The sequence below is a fragment of the Littorina saxatilis genome, linkage group LG7 (genome assembly GCF_037325665.1).
Source record: "Littorina saxatilis isolate snail1 linkage group LG7, US_GU_Lsax_2.0, whole genome shotgun sequence".
Taxonomy (NCBI): Eukaryota; Metazoa; Mollusca; class Gastropoda; order Littorinimorpha; family Littorinidae; genus Littorina; species Littorina saxatilis.
The window spans coordinates 10,090,930-10,118,389 of NC_090251.1; the positions used below are offsets into that span (position 1 = coordinate 10,090,930).

The following is a 27,460-nucleotide window of genomic DNA, read 5'->3' on the forward strand; positions in this document are numbered from 1 at the left end:
CACCACACGCTCAAAGATCTTGCTGAGGTGGGGGGTTAGTGATATGGGGCGGTAACTGCCAGGTAGATTGCCCGGTTTTCCGCTCTTCAATACTGCTACTACTTGTGAGTCTGACCACGCTGCGGGGATAGTATCCTTTAACCAGCATAGGTTGAAAAACTGAGTGAGCAACTTAACAAAGTTAGGTGGTAGATGTTTTATCATGTGATATGATATTGGGTCTAAACCTGTGGATTTTTTTGGGTCTTTCACAGAAGAGATGGCGTTTTGGACTTCTTTTGCCTTAAACATGCAGTTTATAGGCAACTGGTTGTCATCTGGGGGGTATGTGAAACCCTTCTCCTGATCTAACCTATAATTGAGTCGTTCAGTATCTAGGGATTTTGATTGACTATTTTTGGCAAAGGTATCTGCTAATAGGTTTGCCTTTTCAGAGTCAGTTGTGGTCATTTTATCACCCGATAGTAGTGGCTTTTCTTTAGTTCTGTATCTACATTTAAATCTGCGGATTTTCTTCCAGATTTTGCCACAGTCTTTGTAATCTTTAGTTTCTTTGTTGACAAAGTTTTCCCAGTTTTGAAGTTTAGCCTCAGCGGTGATCTGGTTAAATTGTATTTCAGCTGACTTCATATTCGTGAAGTTAGCGTCTGAGCAGTGCCTGAGATATGTCCTAATGTGATATCGCTTGTTTGCCAAGGCTTCATCACAGTCTGCATTCCACCACTCATTCCTTTTGGCCTTACAGTTAGGATTTACTGATTTAAGCGGAATGTGATTATTGGCAGCAGTGAGTATACATTGACGTATGTTATTGTAAGAGGCTTCGATGTCATCCGTAAGGAGAGTTTCCTCCCTGACATACAGACAGACAAAAGCCGCTAGACCCCATCACAAACAGAACTCTACAATCCACAGGTGTTTTTTACAGACACACACAAACACACACACACACACACACACACACACACAGAAGCCGTATATATATATCTATATGTATAGATATATAGAGATAGATGACAGTGTATTTTTCGCGTGGCTAAAAATTTATTCGACCTTTGCACTTTTACAGTGAGGACAATTACGGGTACCAAGGAAAGCGTTCTGGACACTGCGTAGCGTAGCGAAGGAAGGGAGGTAAACGCTGAAAACATGGAGAAGATAAGGAAGAGTTATGGTACGAAAGAAAAATCGGTTTGCGCTGCGCGCTGAGAGCACGTATTGAAATATCTCATCGACCTGATTTTGTCCGGGGTGTATCTGAAAATGGACACCAAATTTGAAGCAGATCCATCGAGAACTTTGGCCGTGCATGGCGAATACACACACACACAGACACAAGTCGTATATATATATATATAGATATGTGTGTGTGTGGGGGGGGGGGGGCAAAACACTGAACAGACATGCAAACAGATAACACATACGATCGTGTTCTAGTTCTGGAAAGCTGTTATTTAATATCACATATGTGACCCTCCACCACGAACTGAGTCGCATGTCACCTTTGCATGATTTTCCTATTTTTACAATTTCCTAAAGAGTTTTTTATGCTCTATCCAGTGGTGAAAACCGTTTTAGAAAAGAGCAAAAACTGTTTGAGTTATAAGCCTGTGACTAAGGTGACCCTCACACTGTTACTAGACACCCACCGGACTTATATTATGCCTAGCGCAGAACCGCGCGAGGTGACATGCGACTCATTTCGTGGTGGAGGGTCACATATTTTGTTCATGTGTGTACTTTGTGCACACACAAAATACATTTTGCAAGTTTCCGATCCCACATACTGATCAGACAAGCAATATAAACGTCCCCGTGAATTCCCTGCCTCGTGACAATGTCTCAAGCAACAAACATTCTTTAACTCGTAAAACAAATACATCAGAACCAACACAGCAGAAATGCGAACGATTAATTCATTATCAATTCATAATCGTCAGTATCATCAACATCATCATCATCTCATCATGTTACTAGCAACAACAACAAACTTAGTGACACTGCCTTACTTTCTGTTAAAGTAAAGAATAAGATTGATTGATTGATTGATTTATATATTGATTGATTGATTGATTGATTGATCAGTTTATTGTACTGTTTTTTTTACAGCACTCAAACCCAGCGTATCTCCTTCGATTTCGTTTTCTTCTACGAATTTGAGCTGGGTCGCTTTTGAAACAGATGCTGAAAGAAAGTTCGGCTTTTCGGAAGATCTCAAGACGTTTCCGGAAGCCAGAGAAGCCTGCTCTGTGCAGACCGGAAATGTACGCCTGGCTGTCCTTGACACCTATAGCACAGAGGTCATGCAATGGATCCTGGGTAACCATCAAGACAGAGTGTATTATGTGGACGCTTCAAGACCCGAGGGCAGCGGTAAGAAATCTATATAATATATATACGACTTGTGTCTGTCTGTCTGTCTGTCTGTCTGTCTGTGTCTTCGCGATGCACGGCCAAAGTTCTCGATGGATCTGCTTCACATTTGTTGCGCATATTCAGGTACACCCCGGACACAACCTGCTCGATGAGATATTTCAACACGTGCTCTCAGCGCGCAGCGCTGAACCGATTTTGGTTTTTCTCTGGATCCATTCCCAGTAACTCTTACTTATCTTCTCCAGTGTTTTGGGCGTTTATCTCCCTTCCTTCGTGTGGCGCGCTACGGTATGACAAGCAGCTTCAGATATTCCCGTTCCGTTACTATTTTTAGAAGGTCACTGCACTGTCCAGAACGCTTTCCTTGCACCCGTAAGTTGTCCTCACTGTAAAAGTGCAAAGGTCGAAGCAATTTATAGCCACGCGAAAAATACACTGTCATCTATCTCTATATATATCTATATATATACGACTAGAGTCTGTGTGTCTGTGTGTCTGTGTATCTGTCTGTGTATCTGTGCGCGATGCTCGGCCAAAGTTCTCGATGGATCTGCTTCAAATTTGGTGGGCATATTCAGGTACACCCGGGACAGGACACAACCTGGTCGATATTTCAACACGTGCTCTCAGCGCGCAGCGCTGAACCGATTTTGGTTCCACCTCAGCTACCCGGGCCCCCATACCGACACACCAAAGCCAAAGTTCTCGGTGGATCTTTTTCAAATTTGGACACCGTATTCAGCTACACCCCGGACACAATATCATCGATGAGATATTTCAACACGTGCTCTCAGCGCGCAGCGCTGAACCGATTTTGGTTTTTCTGTTCATTTCACCATTCCCAGTAACTCTTCCTTATCTTCTCCATGTTTTCAGCGTTTACCTCCCTTCCTTCGCATGGTGCACTATAGTATGAGGGGGCATCTTCGGATATTCCCGGCGTTCTGTTACTATTTTTAGAAGGTCACCGCAGTGTCCAGAACGTAAATTGGACCCGTAAATTATCCTCACTGTAAAAGTGCAAAGGTCGAATCAATTTATAGCCACGCGAAAAATACACTGTCATCTATCTCTCTATATATACGGCTTCTCTGTGTTTGTGTGTGTGTGTGTGTGTCTCTCTCTATGTGGGCAACACCTGTGGATTGTTCAGTTCTGTTTGTGATGTGGTCTGGCGGCTTTTGTGTATTTGTATGTACTGGCCTTCCTTTGAGAAGCCATAACAGTTCAAAAGGGCTTAGAGATAAGCTCTAAATTGCTCAATCCTGTTTGAGTGGAGTTCGCCTCCAAAGGTGATTAACACGGTTACATTCGTCGACAAGGATGGGACTCGATATGGTCAGGAATGGCATTATGGCTACTGAATCATTTTCGTGCTGTTCCCATTCCACGAATCTGGGAGGGACCTAAGCTTGGCGGGTCCATTGTTCGGACCCGGCGAAGCCGGCGTACGGCTCTAAGTACTTCTTCCCGGCAAAGCGGGTATTCATCTAGTTATACATATATATATACGGCTTCTCTCTGTGTGTGTGCGTGTGTGTGTGTGTGTGTGCGTGCGTGTGTGTGTGTGTGCGTGTGTGTGTGTGTGTGTGTGTGTGGGCAACACCTGTGGATTGTAGAGTTCTGTTTGTGATGTGGTCTGGCGGCTTTGATGTGTCTGTATGTTCTGGCCTTCCTTTGAGAAGCCATAGCAGTTTTAAAAGGGCTTAGAGATAAGCTCTAAATTTCTCAATCCTGTTTGAGGGGACTTCGCCTCCAAAGGTGATTGTGGTGTTTCGGCACTCTGTTACATTCGGCGTCGTCGACAGGGATGGGACTCGACATGATAATTATGATCAGGAATGGCATTATGGCCACTGAATCATTTTCGTGCTGTTCCCATTCCACGAATCTGGGAGGGACCTAAGCTTGGCGAGTCCATGGTTCGGAACTTTGAGGACAAAGTTCATTCAAACTGGGGCGGGTGTGACAGGGAGACTACCGTCGCCCTTCACAGCAGACTCTGCAGAGTTGTTCGCCTTAGAAGTTGTGAGCTATTTATAGCTCGCAAGGCAACACCTGTGGATTGTAGAGTTCTGTTTGTGATATCGTAAATATTCTGCATCAAATTTGGTGGGCATATTCAGGTGGACCCCGGGCACAAACTGGTGGATGCAAATTTTCAACACGTGCTCTAAGCCGGCGAACCGCTACTCTGTCTCGCGATCCACCCGGCGAAGCCGGGTATTCCTCTAGTCAAAAATAAATGTATTGGTCGGTCGTTGATTAACTGGTCAGGCGGTTGGATGTGTGGTTAGTAAGAATGATGGCTTGTTCGGTTGGTTTGCTCTGAGACAGAGAGGGATGAGAGAGACAAATAGAAAGAGGCAGAGAGACAGAGACAGAGAGAGAGGGAGAGAGAGAGAAAGAGACACACACATACACACACACACACACACACACACACACACACACACACACACACACACACACACAGAGACTCACATACAGACACACACACACACACACACACACACACGCCTACACACACACACACACACACACACACACACACACACACACACATACAGAGAGAGAAAAACACATAGAGAGAGGGGGGTGGATACAGACAAACAGACAGATAGACAGAGAATGTGAATTGTGTCAATCTTTTTATCGCATGTCTCAAATTGTCAGGCGTACCCTTCCTGTGGGGTGACGGTAAAGCAATCACCAAGACACTATGGGAGTCTGGGGAACCAGATAGCGATGATATGGTGGCTCATCTCAAACCGGGAGGCGGTCCTGGTGCTACAATCGCTCTGGTTGGCACATCCACGTACAATAAGCCCTTGCACTACATCTGTGAAGAAGTTCCTGGTGAGTGCACTTGTACTTGTGTGTGAGTACACCTGAATGTTTTAACTCTTTTGTTGGGGGGGTTCTTTCTTTGTTTTTGTCTTCTTTTATTTCATTTCTATTTCATTTCGTTTGATTCTTTTCTTTTTTCAACAATAACAAATCAAAAACTCAAAGAACAACTAAAAATACATGTTTGTAACTTTGCGGGCAGATGTAACACTTGAGTGGCGATTGCTGGGATCGCCACAGAAGCTGTTCGGGTTTTCCCGCACTCGCAGCTTGGGATTTGAGTGGGCCCGAGAGGCCTGCTTGCGGCAGCTGGGTGACGTCAGACTAGGCAGTCTTGACACGCACTTTCATGACGTCAGTCAGGTCGTCAACGATGTGTACCGTAAACAGTTTTGGGTCGACGCAAAACTTCGATCTGGGGGTACACACGCACGCACAGAAACACACACGCATGCACGCACGCACACACACACACACACACACACACACACACACACACACACACACACACACACACACACACACACACACACACACACACACACACACACACACACACATCTTCATGTTTTTCGGAGAGCGAGGTTTGTCTCCCGATGTATGTGTGTATGTCTGTCTGCGTGTGTGTGTGTGAAAAGCATTTCTCGAAACCTATCAAACGGATTGTTGTGAAAATTGGTACAGACATTTCTGATAGCATTTGCTTGAAACGTGTTTTCGCCGATTTTAGATATGGCTATTTGAAGACGTCATATTTGATCGTTTGTAAAAGTTGAGGCGACGCTCTCACGGCTACGGATTTGCATCTATTTGTTTGAAATTTACGTTACATCATCTCAAACGTAATCCGGTCTATGGGATTGCATTTCAGCTTGCTAACTTAAAAATTAGCTCATGAAAATATCCACTCAAAATTAGCTATTTTTTTCGATTTCTAAAAATCGAAAACGGAATTACAAAAGTGACTTCATTGTATTCTTTATTGCCTCCTGTATGCACAAATATATAGTTTTGTTGTGTTAGACTGAAAAATGGGCTTAAAATTAAGAAAACCGATAAATAACGACTTTCTTTATTGTTGGAACAAGACATACCAAATTATCTTTCCTCTGTTCCGTATGATGTGTTGATTCCACGTATATATAGTTTTATAGTGTTTGGCACTGCAAATATGCTTAAAACGAAGAAATTCCTTGAAAGAAAATTGTGCTTCAAGCCTGCATTGACTTTGCACTCTGTTCAGCCGATCAACGTCATATATTGACTCTGCAACACACAAATGACGTCATATTGAAAGGCAAGAGATTATGACATCACCTTTTCGACGCTGTTTCACCTAGACACCAAAGATTTTGCCTCAAGCTTATTTTGTTCTTCTCAAAACTAACCTTTCTCTCTCCCTCTCTCGCTCTCTTACTCTCCCTCTCTCTCTCGGTCAGAATGCGCGTGTGTGTGTGTGTGTGTGTGTGTGTGTGTGTGTGTGTGTGTGTGTGTGTGTGTTCGGAAGGTGAACGAAAAGCGGACGTGTTTCAGCGTGCGTTCGCTTGACTGAACGCCTCAGCGTTCTTGTTTATCTTACTTCAATACAGTTGAATTTTCTTAATTTCGTCTGTCTAATTTTATTAATCTTACGCCAGATACAGTGTTCTGATTCCGCAAATTTGACACACACACAAATATTGCAACACAATTTGTACCTAGTCGTTAACGTGTCCACTTATTTAAACTTTCTATGCCCTTAACGGGCACTTAATAATAATAATAATAATAATAATGGACATTTATTAATCGCCCCTTCTCACAAGAGCTCACGGCGATTTACATATTAATTTCTGCCGTGTGAGATCACAATACATCACGCATTCACATCGGCCAGTAAATCTCAAGCCGAATATTTACTTTTCACGGCCTATTATTCCAAGTCACACGGGTATTTGGTGGACATTTTTATCTATGCCTATACAATTTTTCCAGGAAAGACACGTTTGTCGATCGTGGGATCTTTAACGTGCACACCCCAATGTAGTGTACACGAAGGGACCTCGGTTTTTCGTCTCATCCGAAAGACTTGCACTTGAACCCACCACCTAGGTTAGGAAAGGGGGGAGAAAATTGCTAACGCCCTGACCCAGGGTCGAACTCGCAACCTCTCGCTTCCGAGCGCAAGTGCGTTACCACTCGGCCACCCAGTCCACTCGGCCACCCAGTCCACTCGGCCACCCACTTGTTAGCTTTACCTGGCAGACATCGGATTGAGTATTTCTGTCTCATAAGTCACGTGACAGCCACATAAATAAGGGCACCCAAAATGCCACTAAACTATTTAATATCTAGAATTTAAATATGACCAAATATCGACACACAAAATTCAAAATAGGTGAAATTCCGCGGTTGTTGTATACGGAATGAGAGCTAGTCTTACCAAATACCTCTCCAATCACACTTGTTCTGTTCTTTGAATTCAGATGATACGTTTACATGGAGTAATGGGATCAGTATTGTACCCTCGATGTGGCTCCAAGACCCCCTGGAACCTCACGACATAGATACAGTTGCAAGGTTGCATTACAGGAACGGAAGTATCTTCTTGGCGGGCCGTCCCATAATAGACAATGTCCGCTATTTTTTCCTGTGCGAGGGAAAACCAGGTAAAGTTAAGTTATATTTGTACGTTTGGGGTCATTTTATGTTCTGGCATCTGTGTCTGTGTCTGTGTGTGTCTGTGCGTGCATGTGTGCCGTGCGTTCGTGTGTGTGTGTGTGTGTGTGTGTGTGTGTGTGTGTGTGTGTGTGTGTGTGTGTTCTGTTTGTGTGTGCGTATGTGTTCTGTGTGTGTGTGTGTGGTTGTGTGTGTGTGGTTGTGTATGTATGTGTATGTGTGCGTGCTTGCGTGCGTGCGTGCGTGCGTGTGTGTGTGTGTGTGTGTGTGTGTGTGTGTGTGTGTGTGCTTCAGTATGAGTATGTTTACTGTGTTTGTATGTGTGTGTAGGGGGAGGGGGGTACGTTTTTTCAGCGAATTGTCCGAGAAATCTATGTTAGCATGTGTACATGTGTAAGTTACACGCAAAAGTCCAAAACAGTTATGTTTAACTACTCTCTCTTTTTTTTTTGTCTTCCCCAGCCTCTCATGTCATCAGAACACAGTAAGTCACTTCTTCTGCTACTTTTAGGGGTAAATGTGGGTAAATATAATCAATCACAATGCATTTTGACCTTGTTTTGGTTCATTGAAAACTCACCACATTCAGATAGTCTGAAAAAAGTAATCGTTTTTAACTTTTAAATGTAGTGTTTGTTTGTTTGTTTGTTTGTGTGTGTGTGGGGGGGTGTGTGCGTGCGTGCGTGCGTGTGTGCGTGTGTGTGTGTGTGTGTGTGTGTGTGTGTGTGTGTGTGTGTGTGTTACTGTGTGAGTGTCGGTGCGTGTGTGCGTTCGTTTGTCTTTGACTTTATATGTGCGTTTGTACATGTTTGGTTGCCGGTTGTGTGCGTGCGTGCTTGCGTTTGATGGTTGGTGTGTGCTTGCGTGCGTGAAGTGACCGACTCTGTTTTAGCTGACGACAGCAGTTTTAGGCCTCAATTCCCACTTTCTTTTCTGAATAACAGGTTTCCACCACCTTGCACAGACGAGCAAGTGACAACGACAGAAGCTTTCACATCCACGGCGACAGAGAGCACAACCTCCTTCATAACCTCTTCCTCTGAAGACCCGACTACAGCATTCCAAGGGCCGACTACCACTCGAGTTCAAGACACGTCCATGCTGCTCGGCGTGACGACTCCGTTGTATAAAAACACCGCTTCAGGTGAAAGGAATAAAATCGCTCGTGTCTTCCTTGCAAGCGGAAGAAAAAAATGTCAAGATAAGTTTCGTGTAAGATAAGATAAGACAAGAAAACTTGTTTTCATTTTACATAAACATTTTTATTTTGGCACCATATCGCATTTCTAATAACACAAACACACGATCATAAAGCATAATCGAACATAAGTACGCCACTAAGATCAACTTATTACTTGAGCATTAAGATTGATTAGTGTTGTCTGTGCATTTAAATCACCGCTGGTTCGAAATATCTGTGAACGTAATGTTTTGTTTTGTCAATAATTAAACGTTCCAACAACATACCTTTCTTGTTTGTTCATACCGCTTCAGGTGGTGTCGAACCCAATTCGTCTTCTTGTGCCCCGGCCTGGCCTACTTTCAACGTGTCCAGTGAGGAACTTCTGAAACTGATACAGGTGGGACTGGTTACTGTTGTCGTGCTTTACTTGTGAAACTGATACAGGTGGGACTGGTTACTGTTGTCGTTCTTTACTTGTGAAACTGATACAGGTGCGAATGGTTACTGTTGTCGTGCTTTACTTGTGAAACTGATACAGGTGAGAATGGTTACTGTTGTCGTTCTTTACTTGTGAAACTGATACAGGTGAGAATGGTTACTGTTGTCGTGCTTTACTTGTGAAACTGATACAGGTGAGAATGGTTACTGTTGTCGTGCTTTTACTTGTGAAACTGATACAGGTGAGAATGGTTACTGTTGTCGTTCTTTACTTGTGAAACTGATACAGGTGGGACTGGTTACTGTTGTCGTTTTTTACTTGTGAAACTGATACAGGTGAGAATGGTTACTGTTGTCGTGCTTTACTTGTGAAACTGATACAGGTGAGAATGGTTACTGTTGTCGTGCTTTACTTGTGAAACTGATACAGGTGAGAATGGTTACTGTTGTCGTGCTTTACTTGTGAAACTGATACAGGTGAGAATGGTTACTGTTGTCGTGCTTTACTTGTGAAACTGATACAGGTGAGAATGGTTACTGTTGTCGTGCTTTACTTGTGAAAGTGATACAGGTGAGAATGGTTACTGTTGTCGTGCTTTACTTGTGAAACTGATACAGGTGAGAATGGTTACTGTTGTCGTGCTTTACTTGTGAAACTGATACAGGTGAGAATGGTTACTGTTGTCGTGCTTTACTTGTGAAACTGATACAGGTGAGAATGGTTACTGTTGTCGTGCTTTACTTGTGAAACTGATACAGGTGAGAATGGTTACTGTTGTCGTGCTTTACTTGTGAAACTGATACAGGTGGGACTGGTTACTGTTGTCGTTCTTTACTTGTGAAACTGATACAGGTGAGAATGGTTACTGTTGTCGTGCTTTACTTGTGAAACTGATACAGGTGAGAATGGTTACTGTTGTCGTGCTTTACTTGTGAAACTGATACAGGTGAGAATGGTTACTGTTGTCGTGCTTTACTTGTGAAACTGATACAGGTGAGAATGGTTACTGTTGTCGTGCTTTACTTGTGAAACTGATACAGGTGAGAATGGTTACTGTTGTCGTGCTTTACTTGTGAAACTGATACAGGTGAGAATGGTTACTGTTGTCGTTCTTTACTTGTGAAACTGATACAGGTGAGAATGGTTACTGTTGTCGTGCTTTACCTGTGAAACTGATACAGGTGAGAATGGTTACTGTTGTCGTGCTTTACTTGTGAAACTGATACAGGTGAGAATGGTTACTGTTGTCGTGCTTTACTTGTGAAACTGATACAGGTGGGACTGGTTACTGTTGTCGTGCTTTACTTGTGAAACTGATACAGGTGGGACTGGTTACTGTTGTCGTTCTTTACTTGTGAAACTGATACAGGTGAGAATGGTTACTGTTGTCGTGCTTTACTTGTGAAACTGATACAGGTGAGAATGGTTACTGTTGTCGTGCTTTACTTGTGAAACTGATACAGGTGAGAATGGTTACTGTTGTCGTGCTTTACTTGTGAAACTGATACAGGTGAGAATGGTTAATGTTGTCGTGCTTTACTTGTGAAACTGATACAGGTGGGACTGGTTACTGTTGTCGTGCTTTATTTGTGAAACTGATACAGGTGAGAATGGTTACTGTTGTCGTTCTTTACTTGTGAAACTGATACAGGTGAGAATTGTTACTGTTGTCGTGCTTTACTTGTGAAACTGATACAGGTGAGAATGGTTACTGTTGTCGTGCTTTACTTGTGAAACTGATACAGGTGAGAATGGTTACTGTTGTCGTGCTTTACTTGTGAAACTGATACAGGTGAGAATGGTTACTGTTGTCGTGCTTTACTTGTGAAACTGATACAGGTGAGAATGGTTACTGTTGTCGTGCTTTACTTGTGAAACTGATACATGTGAGAATGGTTACTGTTGTCGTGCTTTACTTGTGAAACTGAAACAGGTGGGACTGGTTACTGTTGTCGTTCTTTACTTGTGAAACTGATACAGGTGAGAATGATTACTGTTGTCGTGCTTTACTTGTGAAACTGATACAGGTGAGAATGGTTACTGTTGTCGTGCTTTACTTGTGAAACTGATACAGGTGGGACTGGTTACTGTTGTCGTGCTTTACTTGTGAAACTGATACAGGTGGGACTGGTTACTGTTGTCGTTCTTTACTTGTGAAACTGATACAGGTGCGAATGGTTACTGTTGTCGTGCTTTACTTGTGAAACTGATACAGGTGAGAATGGTTACTGTTGTCGTGCTTTACTTGTGAAACTGATACAGGTGAGAATGGTTACTGTTGTCGTGCTTTACTTGTGAAACTGATACAGGTGAGAATGGTTACTGTTGTCGTGCTTTACTTGTGAAACTGATACAGGTGGGACTGGTTACTGTTGTCGTGCTTTACTTGTGAAACTGATACAGGTGAGAATGGTTACTGTTGTCGTGCTTTACTTGTGAAACTGATACAGGTGAGAATGGTTACTGTTGTCGTGCTTTACTTGTGAAACTGATACAGGTGAGAATGGTTACTGTTGTCGTGCTTTACTTGTGAAACTGATACAGGTGAGAATGGTTACTGTTGTCGTGCTTTACTTGTGAAACTGATACAGGTGAGAATGGTTACTGTTGTCGTTCTTTACTTGTGAAACTGATACAGGTGAGAATGGTTACTGTTGTCGTGCTTTACTTGTGAAACTGATACAGGTGAGAATGGTTACTGTTGTCGTGCTTTACTTGTGAAACTGATACAGGTGAGAATGGTTACTGTTGTCGTGCTTTACTTGTGAAACTGATACAGGTGAGAATGGTTACTGTTGTCGTGCTTTACTTGTGAAACTGATACAGGTGAGAATGGTTACTGTTGTCGTGCTTTACTTGTGAAACTGATACAGGTGAGAATGGTTACTGTTGTCGTGCTTTACTTGTGAAACTGATACAGGTGAGAATGGTTACTGTTGTCGTGCTTTACCTTGTGAAACTGATACAGGTGAGAATGGTTACTGTTGTCGTGCTTTACTTGTGAAACTGATACAGGTGAGAATGGTTACTGTTGTCGTGCTTTACTTGTGAAACTGATACAGGTGGGACTGGTTACTGTTGTCGTGCTTTACTTGTGAAACTGATACAGGTGGGACTGGTTACTGTTGTCGTTCTTTACTTGTGAAACTGATACAGGTGAGAATGGTTACTGTTGTCGTGCTTTACTTGTGAAACTGATACAGGTGAGAATGGTTACTGTTGTCGTGCTTTACTTGTGAAACTGATACAGGTGAGAATGGTTACTGTTGTCGTGCTTTACTTGTGAAACTGATACAGGTGAGAATGGTTACTGTTGTCGTGCTTTACTTGTGAAACTGATACAGGTGAGAATGGTTACTGTTGTCGTGCTTTACTTGTGAAACTGATACAGGTGAGAATGGTTACTGTTGTCGTGCTTTACTTGTGAAACTGATACAGGTGAGAATGGTTACTGTTGTCGTGCTTTACTTGTGAAACTGATACAGGTGAGAATGGTTACTGTTGTCGTGCTTTACTTGTGAAACTGATACAGGTGAGAATGGTTACTGTTGTCGTGCTTTACTTGTGAAACTGATACAGGTGGGACTGGTTACTGTTGTCGTGCTTTACTTGTGAAACTGATACAGGTGGGACTGGTTACTGTTGTCGTTCTTTACTTGTGAAACTGATACAGGTGCGAATGGTTACTGTTGTCGTGCTTTACTTGTGAAACTGATACAGGTGAGAATGGTTACTGTTGTCGTGCTTTACTTGTGAAACTGATACAGGTGGGACTGGTTACTGTTGTCGTGCTTTACTTGTGAAACTGATACAGGTGAGAATGGTTACTGTTGTCGTTCTTTACTTGTGAAACTGATACAGGTGAGAATGGTTACTGTTGTCGTGCTTTACTTGTGAAACTGATACAGGTGAGAATGGTTACTGTTGTCGTGCTTTACTTGTGAAACTGATACAGGTGAGAATGGTTACTGTTGTCGTGCTTTACTTGTGAAACTGATACAGGTGAGAATGGTTACTGTTGTCGTGCTTTACTTGTGAAACTGATACAGGTGAGAATGGTTACTGTTGTCGTGCTTTACTTGTGAAACTGATACAGGTGAGAATGGTTACTGTTGTCGTGCTTTACTTGTGAAACTGATACAGGTGAGAATGGTTACTGTTGTCGTGCTTTACTTGTGAAACTGATACAGGTGAGAATGGTTACTGTTGTCGTGCTTTACTTGTGAAACTGATACAGGTGAGAATGGTTACTGTTGTCGTGCTTTACTTGTGAAACTGATACAGGTGAGAATGGTTACTGTTGTCGTGCTTTACTTGTGAAACTGATACAGGTGAGAATGGTTACTGTTGTCGTGCTTTACTTGTGAAACTGATACAGGTGAGAATGGTTACTGTTGTCGTGCTTTACTTGTGAAACTGATACAGGTGAGAATGGTTACTGTTGTCGTGCTTTACTTGTGAAACTGATACAGGTGAGAATGGTTACTGTTGTCGTGCTTTACTTGTGAAACTGATACAGGTGAGAATGGTTACTGTTGTCGTGCTTTACTTGTGAAACTGATACAGGTGGGACTGGTTACTGTTGTCGTGCTTTACTTGTGAAACTGATACAGGTGGGACTGGTTACTGTTGTCGTTCTTTACTTGTGAAACTGATACAGGTGAGAATGGTTACTGTTGTCGTGCTTTACTTGTGAAACTGATACAGGTGAGAATGGTTACTGTTGTCGTGCTTTACTTGTGAAACTGATACAGGTGAGAATGGTTACTGTTGTCGTGCTTTACTTGTGAAACTGATACAGGTGAGAATGGTTACTGTTGTCGTGCTTTACTTGTGAAACTGATACAGGTGAGAATGGTTACTGTTGTCGTGCTTTACTTGTGAAACTGATACAGGTGAGAATGGTTACTGTTGTCGTGCTTTACTTGTGAAACTGATACAGGTGAGAATGGTTACTGTTGTCGTGCTTTACTTGTGAAACTGATACAGGTGAGAATGGTTACTGTTGTCGTGCTTTACTTGTGAAACTGATACAGGTGAGAATGGTTACTGTTGTCGTGCTTTACTTGTGAAACTGATACAGGTGGGACTGGTTACTGTTGTCGTGCTTTACTTGTGAAACTGATACAGGTGGGACTGGTTACTGTTGTCGTTCTTTACTTGTGAAACTGATACAGGTGAGAATGGTTACTGTTGTCGTGCTTTACTTGTGAAACTGATACAGGTGAGAATGGTTACTGTTGTCGTGCTTTACTTGTGAAACTGATACAGGTGAGAATGGTTACTGTTGTCGTGCTTTACTTGTGAAACTGATACAGGTGAGAATGGTTACATGTTGTCGTGCTTTACTTGTGAAACTGATACAGGTGAGAATGGTTACTGTTGTCGTGCTTTACTTGTGAAACTGATACAGGTGAGAATGGTTACTGTTGTCGTGCTTTACTTGTGAAACTGATACAGGTGAGAATGGTTACTGTTGTCGTGCTTTACTTGTGAAACTGATACAGGTGAGAATGGTTACTGTTGTCGTGCTTTACTTGTGAAACTGATACAGGTGAGAATGGTTACTGTTGTCGTGCTTTACTTGTGAAACTGATACAGGTGAGAATGGTTACTGTTGTCGTGCTTTACTTGTGAAACTGATACAGGTGAGAATGGTTACAGTTGTCGTGCTTTACTTGTGAAACTGATACAGGTGAGAATGGTTACTGTTGTCGTTCTTTACTTGTGAAACTGATACAGGTGAGAATGGTTACTGTTGTCGTGCTTTACCTGTGAAACTGATACAGGTTGGAATGGTTACTGTTGCCGTGCTTTACTTGTGAAACTGATACAGGTGAGAATGGTTACTGTTGTCGTGCTTTACTTGTGAAACTGATACAGGTGGGACTGGTTACTGTTGTCGTGCTTTACTTGTGAAACTGATACAGGTGGGACTGGTTACTGTTGTCGTTCTTTACTTGTGAAACTGATACAGGTGAGAATGGTTACTGTTGTCGTGCTTTACTTGTGAAACTGATACAGGTGAGAATGGTTACTGTTGTCGTGCTTTATTTGTGAAACTGATACAGGTGGGACTGGTTACTGTTGTCGTGCTTTACTTGTGAAACTGATACAGGTGGGACTGGTTACTGTTGTCGTGCTTTACTTGTGAAACTGATACAGGTGGGACTGGTTACTGTTGTCGTTCTTTACTTGTGAAACTGATACAGGTGAGAATGGTTACTGTTGTCGTGCTTTACTTGTGAAACTGATACAGGTGAGAATGGTTACCGTTGTCGTGCTTTACTTGTGAAACTGATACAGGTGGGACTGGTTACTGTTGTCGTGCTTTACTTGTGAAACTGATACAGGTGGGACTGGTTACTGTTGTCGTTCTTTACTTGTGAAACTGATACAGGTGAGAATGGTTACTGTTGTCGTGCTTTACTTGTGAAACTGATACAGGTGAGAATGGTTACTGTTGTCGTGCTTTACTTGTGAAACTGATACAGGTGAGAATGGTTACTGTTGTCGTGCTTTACTTGTGAAACTGATACAGGTGAGAATGGTTACTGTTGTCGTGCTTTACTTGTGAAACTGATACAGGTGAGAATGGTTACTGTTGTCGTGCTTTACTTGTGAAACTGATACAGGTGAGAATGGTTACTGTTGTCGTGCTTTACTTGTGAAACTGATACAGGTGAGAATGGTTACTGTTGTCGTGCTTTACTTGTGAAACTGATACAGGTGAGAATGGTTACTGTTGTCGTGCTTTTACTTGTGAAACTGATACAGGTGAGAATGGTTACTGCTGTCGTGCTTTACTTGTGAAACTGATACAGGTGAGAATGGTTACTGTTGTCGTGCTTTACTTGTGAAACTGATACAGGTGAGAATGGTTACTGTTGTCGTGCTTTACTTGTGAAACTGATACAGGTGAGAATGGTTACTGTTGTCGTGCTTTACTTGTGAAACTGATACAGGTGAGAATGGTTACTGTTGTCGTGCTTTACTTGTGAAACTGATACAGGTGAGAATGGTTACTGTTGTCGTGCTTTTACTTGTGAAACTGATACAGGTGAGAATGGTTACTGTTGTCGTGCTTTTACTTGTGAAACTGATACAGGTGAGAATGGTTACTGTTGTCGTGCTTTACTTGTGAAACTGATACAGGTGAGAATGGTTACTGTTGTCGTGCTTTTACTTGTGAAACTGATACAGGTGAGAATGGTTACTGTTGTCGTGCTTTTACTTGTGAAACTGATACAGGTGGGACTGGTTACTGTTGTCGTGCCTTTACTTGTAAGCTCACTGACAGAAATTGAGTTTTTGATGTGTTGTGTTGTGTTGTGTTGTGTGGTGTTGTGTGGTGTGGTGTGGTGTGGTGTGGTGTGTTGTGTTGTGTTGTGTTGTTGTTGTGTTGTTGTTGTTGTTGTGTGTGTGTGTGTGTGTCTGTGTGTGTGTGTGTGTGTGTGTGTGTGTGTGTGTGTGTGTGTGTGTGTGTGTGTGTGTGTGCGTGCCCGTTTGCGACAACATTCTCAAATAACAACCAGCGGATGACTCAGAGAGTATCATCCATGCCTTACGCCTGCGGCAGAATGAAAATAATTCCAATCTTTTCACTGTCATTTCAGCTCATACAACAAGAATTGCTACTGGACAAAAGCAACCTGTCAGCGACGAAACGCAAACTGAGGACCGCGAAAGACGAGAGACCCTCAGCACACGCTATTGGAAGTTTTGGTGTCGTCATACTGATTCTTCTCTGCGCTATCATCGTCATACCCGACACAGCTTCGGTCTTGTACGCTCTCGCCCGACAGATGGGCATCAACAAAACGGGTGACGTGAAAGTTAGCGAGCTGAAGAATAAGGACAACAAGAACGGTGGTACGATATAAATACCAGTGTTCTCGTTAAAAGAGATAATATTGATCTGACCGTCTGAACAATCTGGGGTATGAACTGTACCGTAATCTGGACGCACATGGCACGATTCGCTCGAAAACGCACTACAAGTATACACAATAATTAAATCATAGTGGGTGAATGCGCTTCAGGGCGCTGCTTTTCCCCGGTGTTGGAAAAAAAGAAGTCGAGCGGCGCCACTTGGGGGCGAGACAAATTGTGCCCTCTATGACATGGCCGCCTAGTAAGAGGCAACACGTACACAAACAAGGGAAAGACCTCAGTGGAAGTAACCCAACGCAGCCGTCAGAAAGTGTGCTCTTTCTTTTACTTTGTTATGTCGTTTAATTAAGCTTTTAAAACACTTGCTTTTGCAAAGTGTGGGAAGTTCTCCTGCGCGTTAGCATTATTTGTGACGCAAAAATCTTATGCAGACCTGGGAACCCCTGTTTTGCACTTTGATTTTTCTCAAACAAACCTGGTGTATTTTCAGAAATATGAGTACTCCACACAGCATTTGAACATCCATTCTTCTTCTTCTTCTTCGTTCGTGGGCTGAAACTCCCACGTACACTCGTGTTTTTTGCACGAGTGGAATTTTACGTGTATGACCGTTGTTTACCCCGCCATTTAGGCAGCCATACGCCGTTTTTCGGAGGAAGCATGCTGGGTATTTTCGTGTTTCTATAACCCACCGAACTCTGACATGGATTACAGGATCTTTTTCGTGCGCACTTGGTCTTGTGCTTGCGTTTACACACGGGGGTGTTCGGACACCGAGGAGAGTCTGCACACAAAGTTGACTCTGAGAAATAAATCTCTCGCCGAACGTGGGGACGAACTCACGCTGACAGCGGCCAACTGGATACAAATCTAGCACGCTACCGACTGAGCTACATCCCCGCCCCTTGAACATCCATGATTCAAACAAGCGTTGCGCACGCGTCCGTTGCACCGTTTAATCATAGGAACATCATTTTTTCAGTACATTTAAAACAAATGCTTCTTTCATTGTTTAATGACCAAAATAGTAATCATTGATCAAACATTATAAAGTTATCATTGATCATTAAATTAAACAGTGTCCCAGTAAATATTCAGGGGTGGCAATCAATGTGTGTAACTTTGGGTGTGTGATGCGCTTCAGTGTAGAAAAGTAGTCCAGGATATTTTCCTTTGGGTCGTATTTTTGTCCACGAATCGTACTGATCGTATTTAAAAAATTCAAGCGTACAAAATACGGCGGAATTGTTTGGGTTCACAGGTCTGCTTATGGTATAACTTTGGACGCGATCTGGGAGCCTTTTTTCTTAAGGTGTTATTGCTTTAAAATCAGATTGTTTGTACATTTTCAAATTTGTGTTCATTTCTTTTTGTGTATATAATGACTGGTTTTACTGTGTAAAATGCGTTGCTGCATATCACGTTATTCAACAGCTCGCCAAATAATTATGAGAAAAGAAAAGAAAAGAATAAAAGCTTAGCTGAATCGGCTTTAATTCGACCTTTTAATGAAGAAGGCGAAAATCGAAATTGTATTTGTCTCATAATTGTTTGTATATCTGTCCACTATAAAGATCATCAGGTTAACGTACTCGGGAATTTTTCAAAAAATGCATAGATTTCAGACGGACAAAACGGAAATATCCAACATCAAAAATTTCAAAATTTTATCAGGCAAAGTTATTAAACATCCTTTCGTCTATCTTGTGCCAAAATTTGCGAGCTTAATAACAACTGCAAATGTATCTAAAAATAAAAAAATATCCACTACATTTATAAAAATGTCTGTGCAGTTACCATGAACACGTTTTATTTTTCCTACATAATTGTTTTCCAAAAGGCAAGTTTTCATATAGCAAATGCTATGCAAACCCAGTGCTAAAGAATGGATACCAAAATGTATGATTATTAATGCAATTATTTAATCCAAATTAAAACAAAATTGTAATAGTGCAAAATTGTCATTATCAAATGCATGTAAATGAAGTAATGTCCAAACTGATCTGTTTGCTGCCAAAATATACATATGATCATTTGAAAGTTGTTGAAACCTTTCAACTTATACCACAATTGACTGAATTTGATAAATTATTTTAAATATAGCTTTACTTTTATGCTTGGTAACAACAGGGACATTCGGTAACTGCACGGACCCTTTGTTTTCGCATCAACCCCATTCGAGCAAAAAACACAGACATACGTTTAAAACTATCATTTTATATGTCTTAACTATATTTGTTGCTGTTTTCAAAGCACTGTATATTGTTTTGTGGTCTTGACTTAACAGATTGTTTTTTAAATTGCATTTTCTTCAATCATAGGAAACTGCATGGACATCTGGTAACAGCACAGACATTTTCTAGTAAAAGACACTGTGTTACTAGAAAACAAAGGGTTATTTTTGTTATGGAAATGAATTTTATATATCAGTAAAATGTTTTCGATAATTGGCCTGGTATGTAAAACGATTTTTGACTCACATGCGAAGCAAAAGTGAGTCTATGTACTCACCCGAGTCGTCCGTCCGTCTGTCCCCCCCGTCCGTCCGGAAAACTTTAACGTTGGATATTTCTTGGACACTATTCAGTCTATCAGTACCAAATTTGGCAAGATGGTGTATGATGACAAGGCCCCAAAAAACATACATAGCATCTTGAATTTGCTTCAAGGTCAAGGTCGCAGGGGCCATAAATGTTGTCAAAAAACCAGCTATTTTTCACATTTTTCCCATTTTCTCTGAAGTTTTTGAGATTGAATACCTCACCTATATATGATATATAGGGCAAAGTAAGCCCCATCTTTTGATACCAGTTTGGTTTACCTTGCTTCAAGGTCAAGGTCACAGTAGCTCTTCAAAGTTGGATTGTATACATATTTTGAAGTGACCTTGACCCTGAACTATGGAAGATAACTGTTTCAAACTTAAAAATTATGTGGGGCACATGTTATGCTTTCATCATGAGACACATTTGGTCACATATGATCAAGGTCAAGGTCACTTTGACCCTTATGAAATGTGACCAAAATAAGGTAGTGAACCACTAAAAGTGACCATATCTCATGGTAGAAAGAGCCAATAAGCACCATTGTACTTCCTATGTCTTGAATTAACAGCTTTGTGTTGCATGACCTTGGATGACCTTGACCTTGGGTCAAGGTCACATGTATTTTGGTAGGAAAAATGTGTAAAGCAGTTCTTAGTGTATGATGTCATTGCTAGGTTTAGTTATTTGACCTTGACCCTGAAGGTCAAGGTCATGTCAAGGTCAAGCATGTGAGTCGTATGGGCTTTGCCCTTCTTGTTTTATATTGTTGTGCTTGTGTGAAACAGAACCAATAGCATACCATATATTATGCATAATTTCTTCCACATGAAGATAAACATACGAGTCAACAGTTAATGCTCAATCGACAAGATTTTATTGAACCAAATTGGAGTTGAGGAGAATGGTGGTTAGGCAGGGAGGGGAGGGCAAGGCTGTGGCAGGATAATGGGGAAACAGAAAAAAAAAGTATAGGCTCTTTCTTTGGCCCATTTTGTCTAGCGTATTTAATTAACTGAGTCAGTTGTAAAAAAAACATGAAATGGAACAACTGATTCTTTAACATTAAATCAAGTGTCTTTTCACTTAGAACATAAAATAATTCACCACTCTATTTAGAAACCTTCATTGGAACATAAAATGAGTCATCACTGTCTTTGAAAATCTTCGTTGCCACTGTCTTTGTAAAACCTTTATTGAAAAATATGATTCACCACTGTCTTTTCACTTGGAACATCACCACCATAATAATGTGGCACCGTATCCTTACAACAACAAGGGTGTATTTTTTGTCACTTGAAAAAAAAAGTAAAATAAATGAATAACATATTTTGACAAATTCTCTGCAGTTACTAAAATAGATCTGTACAGTTACCTGACTCGTCAGTGCAGTTACCAGGAAACTTGTAGCAGTTCCTGAGTAAAGTAAATTACTTTATTTTGAATAAGACTCTATATAATACCTATATTTATGCTGGTTGGTTTTCCATCCCTTTTGTATAATTGGCTGTCCATAATACAGAATATAGAATAAAAATGGTATGCAATCTACAAGCATTTCAGTGCAGTTACCATGATGTCTCAGTGCAGTTACTAAATAGGTCCATGCAGTTACTTCTCTGGCAGGTAACTGCACAGAAAGTAACTGCACAGACGAATTCGTTATTTTCAAATAATAATCACTCCCTGTCATCAAAAAAACATGGCGTCCTTGACGCCATGTGAAAGTAAATCTATGGGCGATTAAAATGCAAATTATTCAAAATGTTTTTGTTAATTAGTGTAATGGAAAACCCCAGTAACTGCACATAACTGTTAAGCTAAACATCCTTCACCTTGACCTTTTGAAAATCATATTTCATTGCCTAAAAGTGATCCAATGTACCCACCTGATTGCACACAGCTTTCCGCGTCTTGGAACTCTTTTGTAAAGAAAACCACATTTGAAAAGCAGGGAGCATTCCGTTTTTATTGCGTATTTTGGTTCCTGGTAACTGCAAGGACCAAAACCTCTTGGACATGCAATTTTTACTTTTCAAAAATTGGGAGAACAAAACTACTGATTGTATCGATATTTTGTTTTTGTTATCTTGAGATAATGACGGGATAAACATAAACCAACAAACAAAATGATAAAAAAAAAATTGTCTGTGCGTTTTACAGAGGTGTGAAATTTTGCTAATGTCGAAGGGACATGCATTTTGACCCCCCCTTACACATGATAACTTACTATAATTAACAGAAAAATACAATAAAACGGGCAAATGAGTATACTTTAAGGTCCGGAGGACATTGAACTTAAGCACTTCCAATTTTCAGATAAGTAGGATGAAAATGTTTGAATTTATAAAATTTTAAAGTCAAAAGACAGGTTTTTTATGCATTTTTTGAAAAAGTCCCACTCGTGAACTCTTCGTTGAATTTTGTCTATGAATTTTGTCCAAAATAAACGTACCATGCACTCACCTTCCTTGTATTGTTATTCTTGATTTTGGAACTTTAACAGTCTGTATTCAAGAAACAACAAGTCGCGTAAGGCGAAAATACAATATTTAGTCAAGAAGCTGTCGAACTCACAGAATGAAACTGAACGCAATGCCATTTTTCAGCAAGACCGTATACTCGTAGCATCGTCAGTCCACCGCTCATGGCAAAGGCAGTGAAATTGACAAGAAGAGCGGGGTAGTAGTTGCGCTAAGAAGGATAGCACGCTTTTCTGTAGCTCTCTTTGTTTTAACTTTCTGAGCGTGTTTTTAATCCAAACATATCATATCTATATGTTTTTGGAATCAGGAACCGACAAGGAATAAGATGAAAGTGTTTTTAAATTGATTTCGACAATTTAATTTTGATAATAATTTTTATATATTTAATTTTCAGAGCTTGTTTTTAATCCGAATATAACATATTTATATGTTTTTGGAATCAGAAAATGATGGAGAATAAGATAAACGTAAATTTGGATCGTTTTATAAATTTTTATTTTTTTTTACAATTTTCAGATTTTTAATGACCAAAGTCATTAATTAATTTTTAAGCCACCACGCTGAAATGCAATACCGAAGTCCGGGCTTCGTCGAAGATTACTTGACCAAAATTTCAACCAATTTGGTTGAAAAATGAGGGCGTGACAGTGCCGCCTCAACTTTCACGAAAAGCCGGATATGGCGTCATCAAAGACATTTATCAAAAAAATGAAAAAAACGTTCGGGGATTTCATACCCAGGAACTCTCATGTCAAATTTCATAAAGATCGGTCCAGTAGTTTAGTCTGAATCGCTCTACACACACACACAGACACACACACACACACGCACGCACGCACGCACATACTCCACGACCCTCGTCTCGATTCCCCCTCGATGTTAAAATATTTAGTCAAAACTTGACTAAATGTAAAAACCACACACAAAAATGCGACCTAAACTCACATAGCAATACGACTAAGCACAATCAACAACAGCACACACACAAATCTAAGAATGCGTGCTTGCAACGAGCATCTACACGGGGGATAACCGGTCAAAGGCCGAACAGAAGCCGAAGGCCGCTCATGACACGTGTGAAGGCAAGTTTTGTCTGTTTTCTAGGTATTGTTTGATTTATGTCGGGATTTAAGGTAAGCTACTGATTCAGCGATGACTAAATTTGTTTCTCGATGCATAAAAAGTCAGGGAGCGATTGATATTTGCCCGTAAATAGCCTTCAAAGCTGAAAATGTCGGCGATCGAGCACCGGAAATGGCTGTTCGATGGGTTTTGCAAGTAGAAATGTGCTTTATTTCACCAAATCAGCTCGTATTTGGTATGGGTACGGGATTCTAGAGGACGAAGGAGTCATAAGAGGTGCAAAGAAGTGCTATTTGGGAGTAGAATAAATCTTCCGAGACAGTAGACAAGAGAAGGTCATATTTGAGAGATGCGCGTAGGCCGATTGTCTTTCCGACAAGCGAATGATACAGCAGATTAATCATTCGTTTTGATCAGAAACCTAGTCTCTAGTTTTTATGAATGAGTTTTTTAATTAAAACAATCACGAGAACTCTCTCGCTTACCCTTAAATCTTTATCCTTGTAAAATAAAGTTATCTCTCTCTCATAGTTTCTTTTTGGCCTGTTGGCAAGTCTTCTCTCACTCGTTGAAATAATAGAAAACTGTTGATAACACATGGTACCGGGGGAAGGGGGGGGGGTAAGTTAGCGCAAGGGCAGCTGATGGCGGTGCCATTTGATGTCTGATTCGATCGCGGGGATGCATCGGCCGTAGTTTTTTTTTTTTTTTTGGGGGGGGGGGGGGGGGAGTGGCAGCAGATGTTCCCTGGAAGCGTCGTTTTGCACTCTGTGTCTCTGCCCGGGTTTGGGGAGGGGGTGGGGATGGCTATTAACGGTTGCCCCTCCATGTCTACTCACCGGGGAGGGGGAGGGGTGTGCCACGGCAAGGAATTGTACGCCTTGAAAGAAAGGGTGAGGGGGCAGCCGCGGACTCTGCCGCTGGTAACTTTGCCGGCCAGCCGACTAAAGAGGAAACTCTCCAAAGTGATGTATGGCAGCATAGTAGCACCAAAAGTAAAATTACTCATTTCATTGCATGATGGCTTATACAAGCACATGTTAAGACAAGCAATTGTAATATACCTGTGAGTCTTAGTACAGATTATTGCCATAGGCAAACGATTTGCCACAATGGTGGCATATGGCCGGAGCAGCGGATCCGGATGGACCTGGCACAGGTCCATCTTCTTCTTCCTCCACCTCCTCTGCCACAAGAACCATTTGTTCGTCTTCAGACTGCATCCGTATAAACAGATGCTCCAAACCCATTAGAATGAGTGTGTGTGGGTGTGTATATATGGGTGTGTATGTGCGTGCGTGCGTGCGTGCGTGTGTGTGGGTGTATACGAGAGACAGCAGCTGCTATTTGGCTTAGTGTGTGTGCAGTTATCTAAGGGCAACAGGGTACGTGTGCTTCTAAGTTGATCACTATTTACATTGACAATGATGCACAGAACCGTTTTGCTGCACTGTACAGATGTACGCTTTTCTGAAATTTCGTTCACACGTGCCGCGTCTGCTATCCAGTTCGCGGTAGGATTAGAATATATATATATATGTCGTGCCGAATTCGCGTAATTGCCGAATTCGCGAAATCGGCAACATTTTTGCCCATTTCACGTAATCGGCAAAACGCTGCCTATTACGCGAAATCGGCAGCGTTTTGCCGAAAACGCGTAAATGCGTGTAAAATGTGCCCATTTTGCCAAATCGGCAGCCCGTTTTTGGCTTTAAAGTTCTCAAATGCCTGGGGTGTCATTACACTTAAACAGCTAGATACTCGAAAGGATAAATGTTGCAATAATCGATAAGCTATGGCAAGTTATGACACAAAGTGTAGTTTTCGTGCATTTCCGGAGTTATGCTGGACACAGACCAACACAGACCATAAAAACACAATAGGAAGGTAAAGCAATGTTAATGCAATGTTCTGGTGACAAAAAAAGTAACAGACTGGCTGTCACTTTTGCGAAATGGACACATTTTAGGAGCCTTTACCCATTTTCGGCAAAACGCTGCCGATTTCGCGTAATAGGCAGCGTTTTGCCGATTACGAGAAATGGGCAAAAATTTTGCCAATTTCGCGAATTCGGCAATTACGTGAATTCGGCACAACACATATACCAAACCGATGTCAAATACGAGCTGATTTGGTGAAATAAAGCACATTTCTACTTGCGAAACCCATCGAACAGCCATTAGGCTAAGCGAGAGAGTTCTCGTGATTCGGTTTTAATTAAAAAACTCATTCATAAAAACTAGAGACTAGGTTTCTGATCAAAACGAATGATTAATCTGCTGTATCATTCGCTTGTCGGAAAGACAATCGGCCTACGCGCATCTCTCAAATATGACCTTCTCTTGTCTACTGTCTCGGAAGATTTATTCTACTCCCAAATAGCACTTCTTTGCACCTCTTATGACTCCTTCGTCCTCTAGAATCCCGTACCCATATCAAATACGAGCTGATTTGGTGAAATAAAGCACATTTCTACTTGCAAAACCCATCGAACAGCCATTTCCGGTGCTCGATCGCCGACATTTTCAGCTTTGAAGGCTATTTACGGGCAAATATCAATCGCTCCCTGACTTTTTATGCATCGAGAAACAAATTTAGTCATCGCTGAATCAGTAGCTTACCTTAAATCCCGACATAAATCAAACAATACCTAGAAAACAGACAAAACTTGCCTTCACACGTGTCATGAGCGGCCTTCGGCTTCTGTTCGGCCTTTGACCGGTTATCCCCCGTGATCTATATATGTGACCCTCCACCACGGAATGAGTCGCATGTCACCTTTGCATGATTTTCATATTTTTACATTTTCCTAAAGAGTTTTTTATGCTCTATCCAGTGGTGAAAACCGTTTTAGAAAAGAGCGAAAACTGTTTGAGTTATAAGCCTGTGACTAAGGTGATCCTCACGCTGTTACCATACACTCTCCGGACTTATATTAAGTCTAGCGCAGAACCGCGCGAAGTGACATGCGACTCATTTCGTGGTGGAGGGTCACATATATATATACGACTTGTGTCTGTCTGTGTGTCTGTGCGCGATGCGCGGCCAAAGTTCTCGATGGATCTGCTTCAAATTTGGTGGGCTTATTCAGAGAGACCCCGGACACAACCTCATCGATGAGATATTTCAACACGTGCTCTCAGCGCGCAGCGCTGAACCGATTTTGGTTTTTCTGTTCATTTCACCATTCCCAGTAACTCTTCCTTATCTTCTCCAGTGTTTTGCGTTTATCTCCCTTCCTTCGTGTGGCGTCAATCCATATTCCCGTTACTACGTTACTATTTTTAGAAGGTCACTGCACGTTACTATTTTTAGAAGGTCTCCAGTGTTTTGCGCGTTTATCTTCTTTCCTTCGTGCGCCGGCAAAGCCGGCGTACACCCGGCAAAGCCGGGTCCCAGGCGCAGCCTGGTATTCGGCTCTACTTCTTCCCGGCGAAGCCGGTACCCGGCGAAGCGGGTAATCATCTAGTACACTATAAACACACACACACTCACACACACACTCACACACACACACGCACACACCCGCGCGCGCACACACACACACACACACACACAACACACACACACAGAGAACCACACACACACACATACTGAAGCAGACTAGCTAGAAAAGCTATAAGGAAAGGCTTTATGGAGGAGATACGTTTTCAGCTGGGTTTTGAAAGATGGAAGCTACAGGAATCGCGAACTTCACTGGGAAGTGCGTTCCACACAGTTGGTATTTGACATCAAAATGATCTTTCATCAAATGTTTTGACCCTTCTTTTGGGGATGCAGAGGAGTTTCTCTGAGGATGATCTGAGGGAATGGGATGGCTCGTAGATGCTGGGGGAATTGGACAGGTAGGGGGGGGGGGGGGATGAGTTACCAAAACGCCTGTACCCTAAAACAGCCAGCTTGTATTCAATTGTGAACTTCACACAGTGAAGGGAGCTGAGTAAGGGAT

At 41.8% G+C, this 27,460-nt stretch overlaps 1 protein-coding gene and 1 long non-coding RNA gene across 2 annotated transcripts; both read left to right on the forward strand.

The window, feature by feature from the left end:
- The first annotated feature begins 2,116 nt into the window (after positions 1-2,116).
- On the forward strand, positions 2,117-5,699 carry LOC138970648 (uncharacterized). Its single transcript, XR_011457036.1, has 3 exons — positions 2,117-2,373; positions 5,053-5,235; positions 5,429-5,699. It is a non-coding gene; the product is annotated as an uncharacterized lncRNA (long non-coding RNA).
- Positions 5,700-7,699: 2,000 nt separating this feature from the next.
- On the forward strand, positions 7,700-21,445 carry LOC138970649 (uncharacterized). Its single transcript, XM_070343113.1, has 5 exons — positions 7,700-7,874; positions 8,347-8,368; positions 8,829-9,028; positions 9,379-9,464; positions 17,123-21,445. Exons 1-5 carry the CDS (start codon positions 7,736-7,738, stop codon positions 17,387-17,389), a joined length of 714 nt encoding a protein of 237 aa, XP_070199214.1. The 5' UTR covers positions 7,700-7,735; the 3' UTR covers positions 17,390-21,445.
- The last annotated feature ends 6,015 nt before the right edge of the window (positions 21,446-27,460 follow it).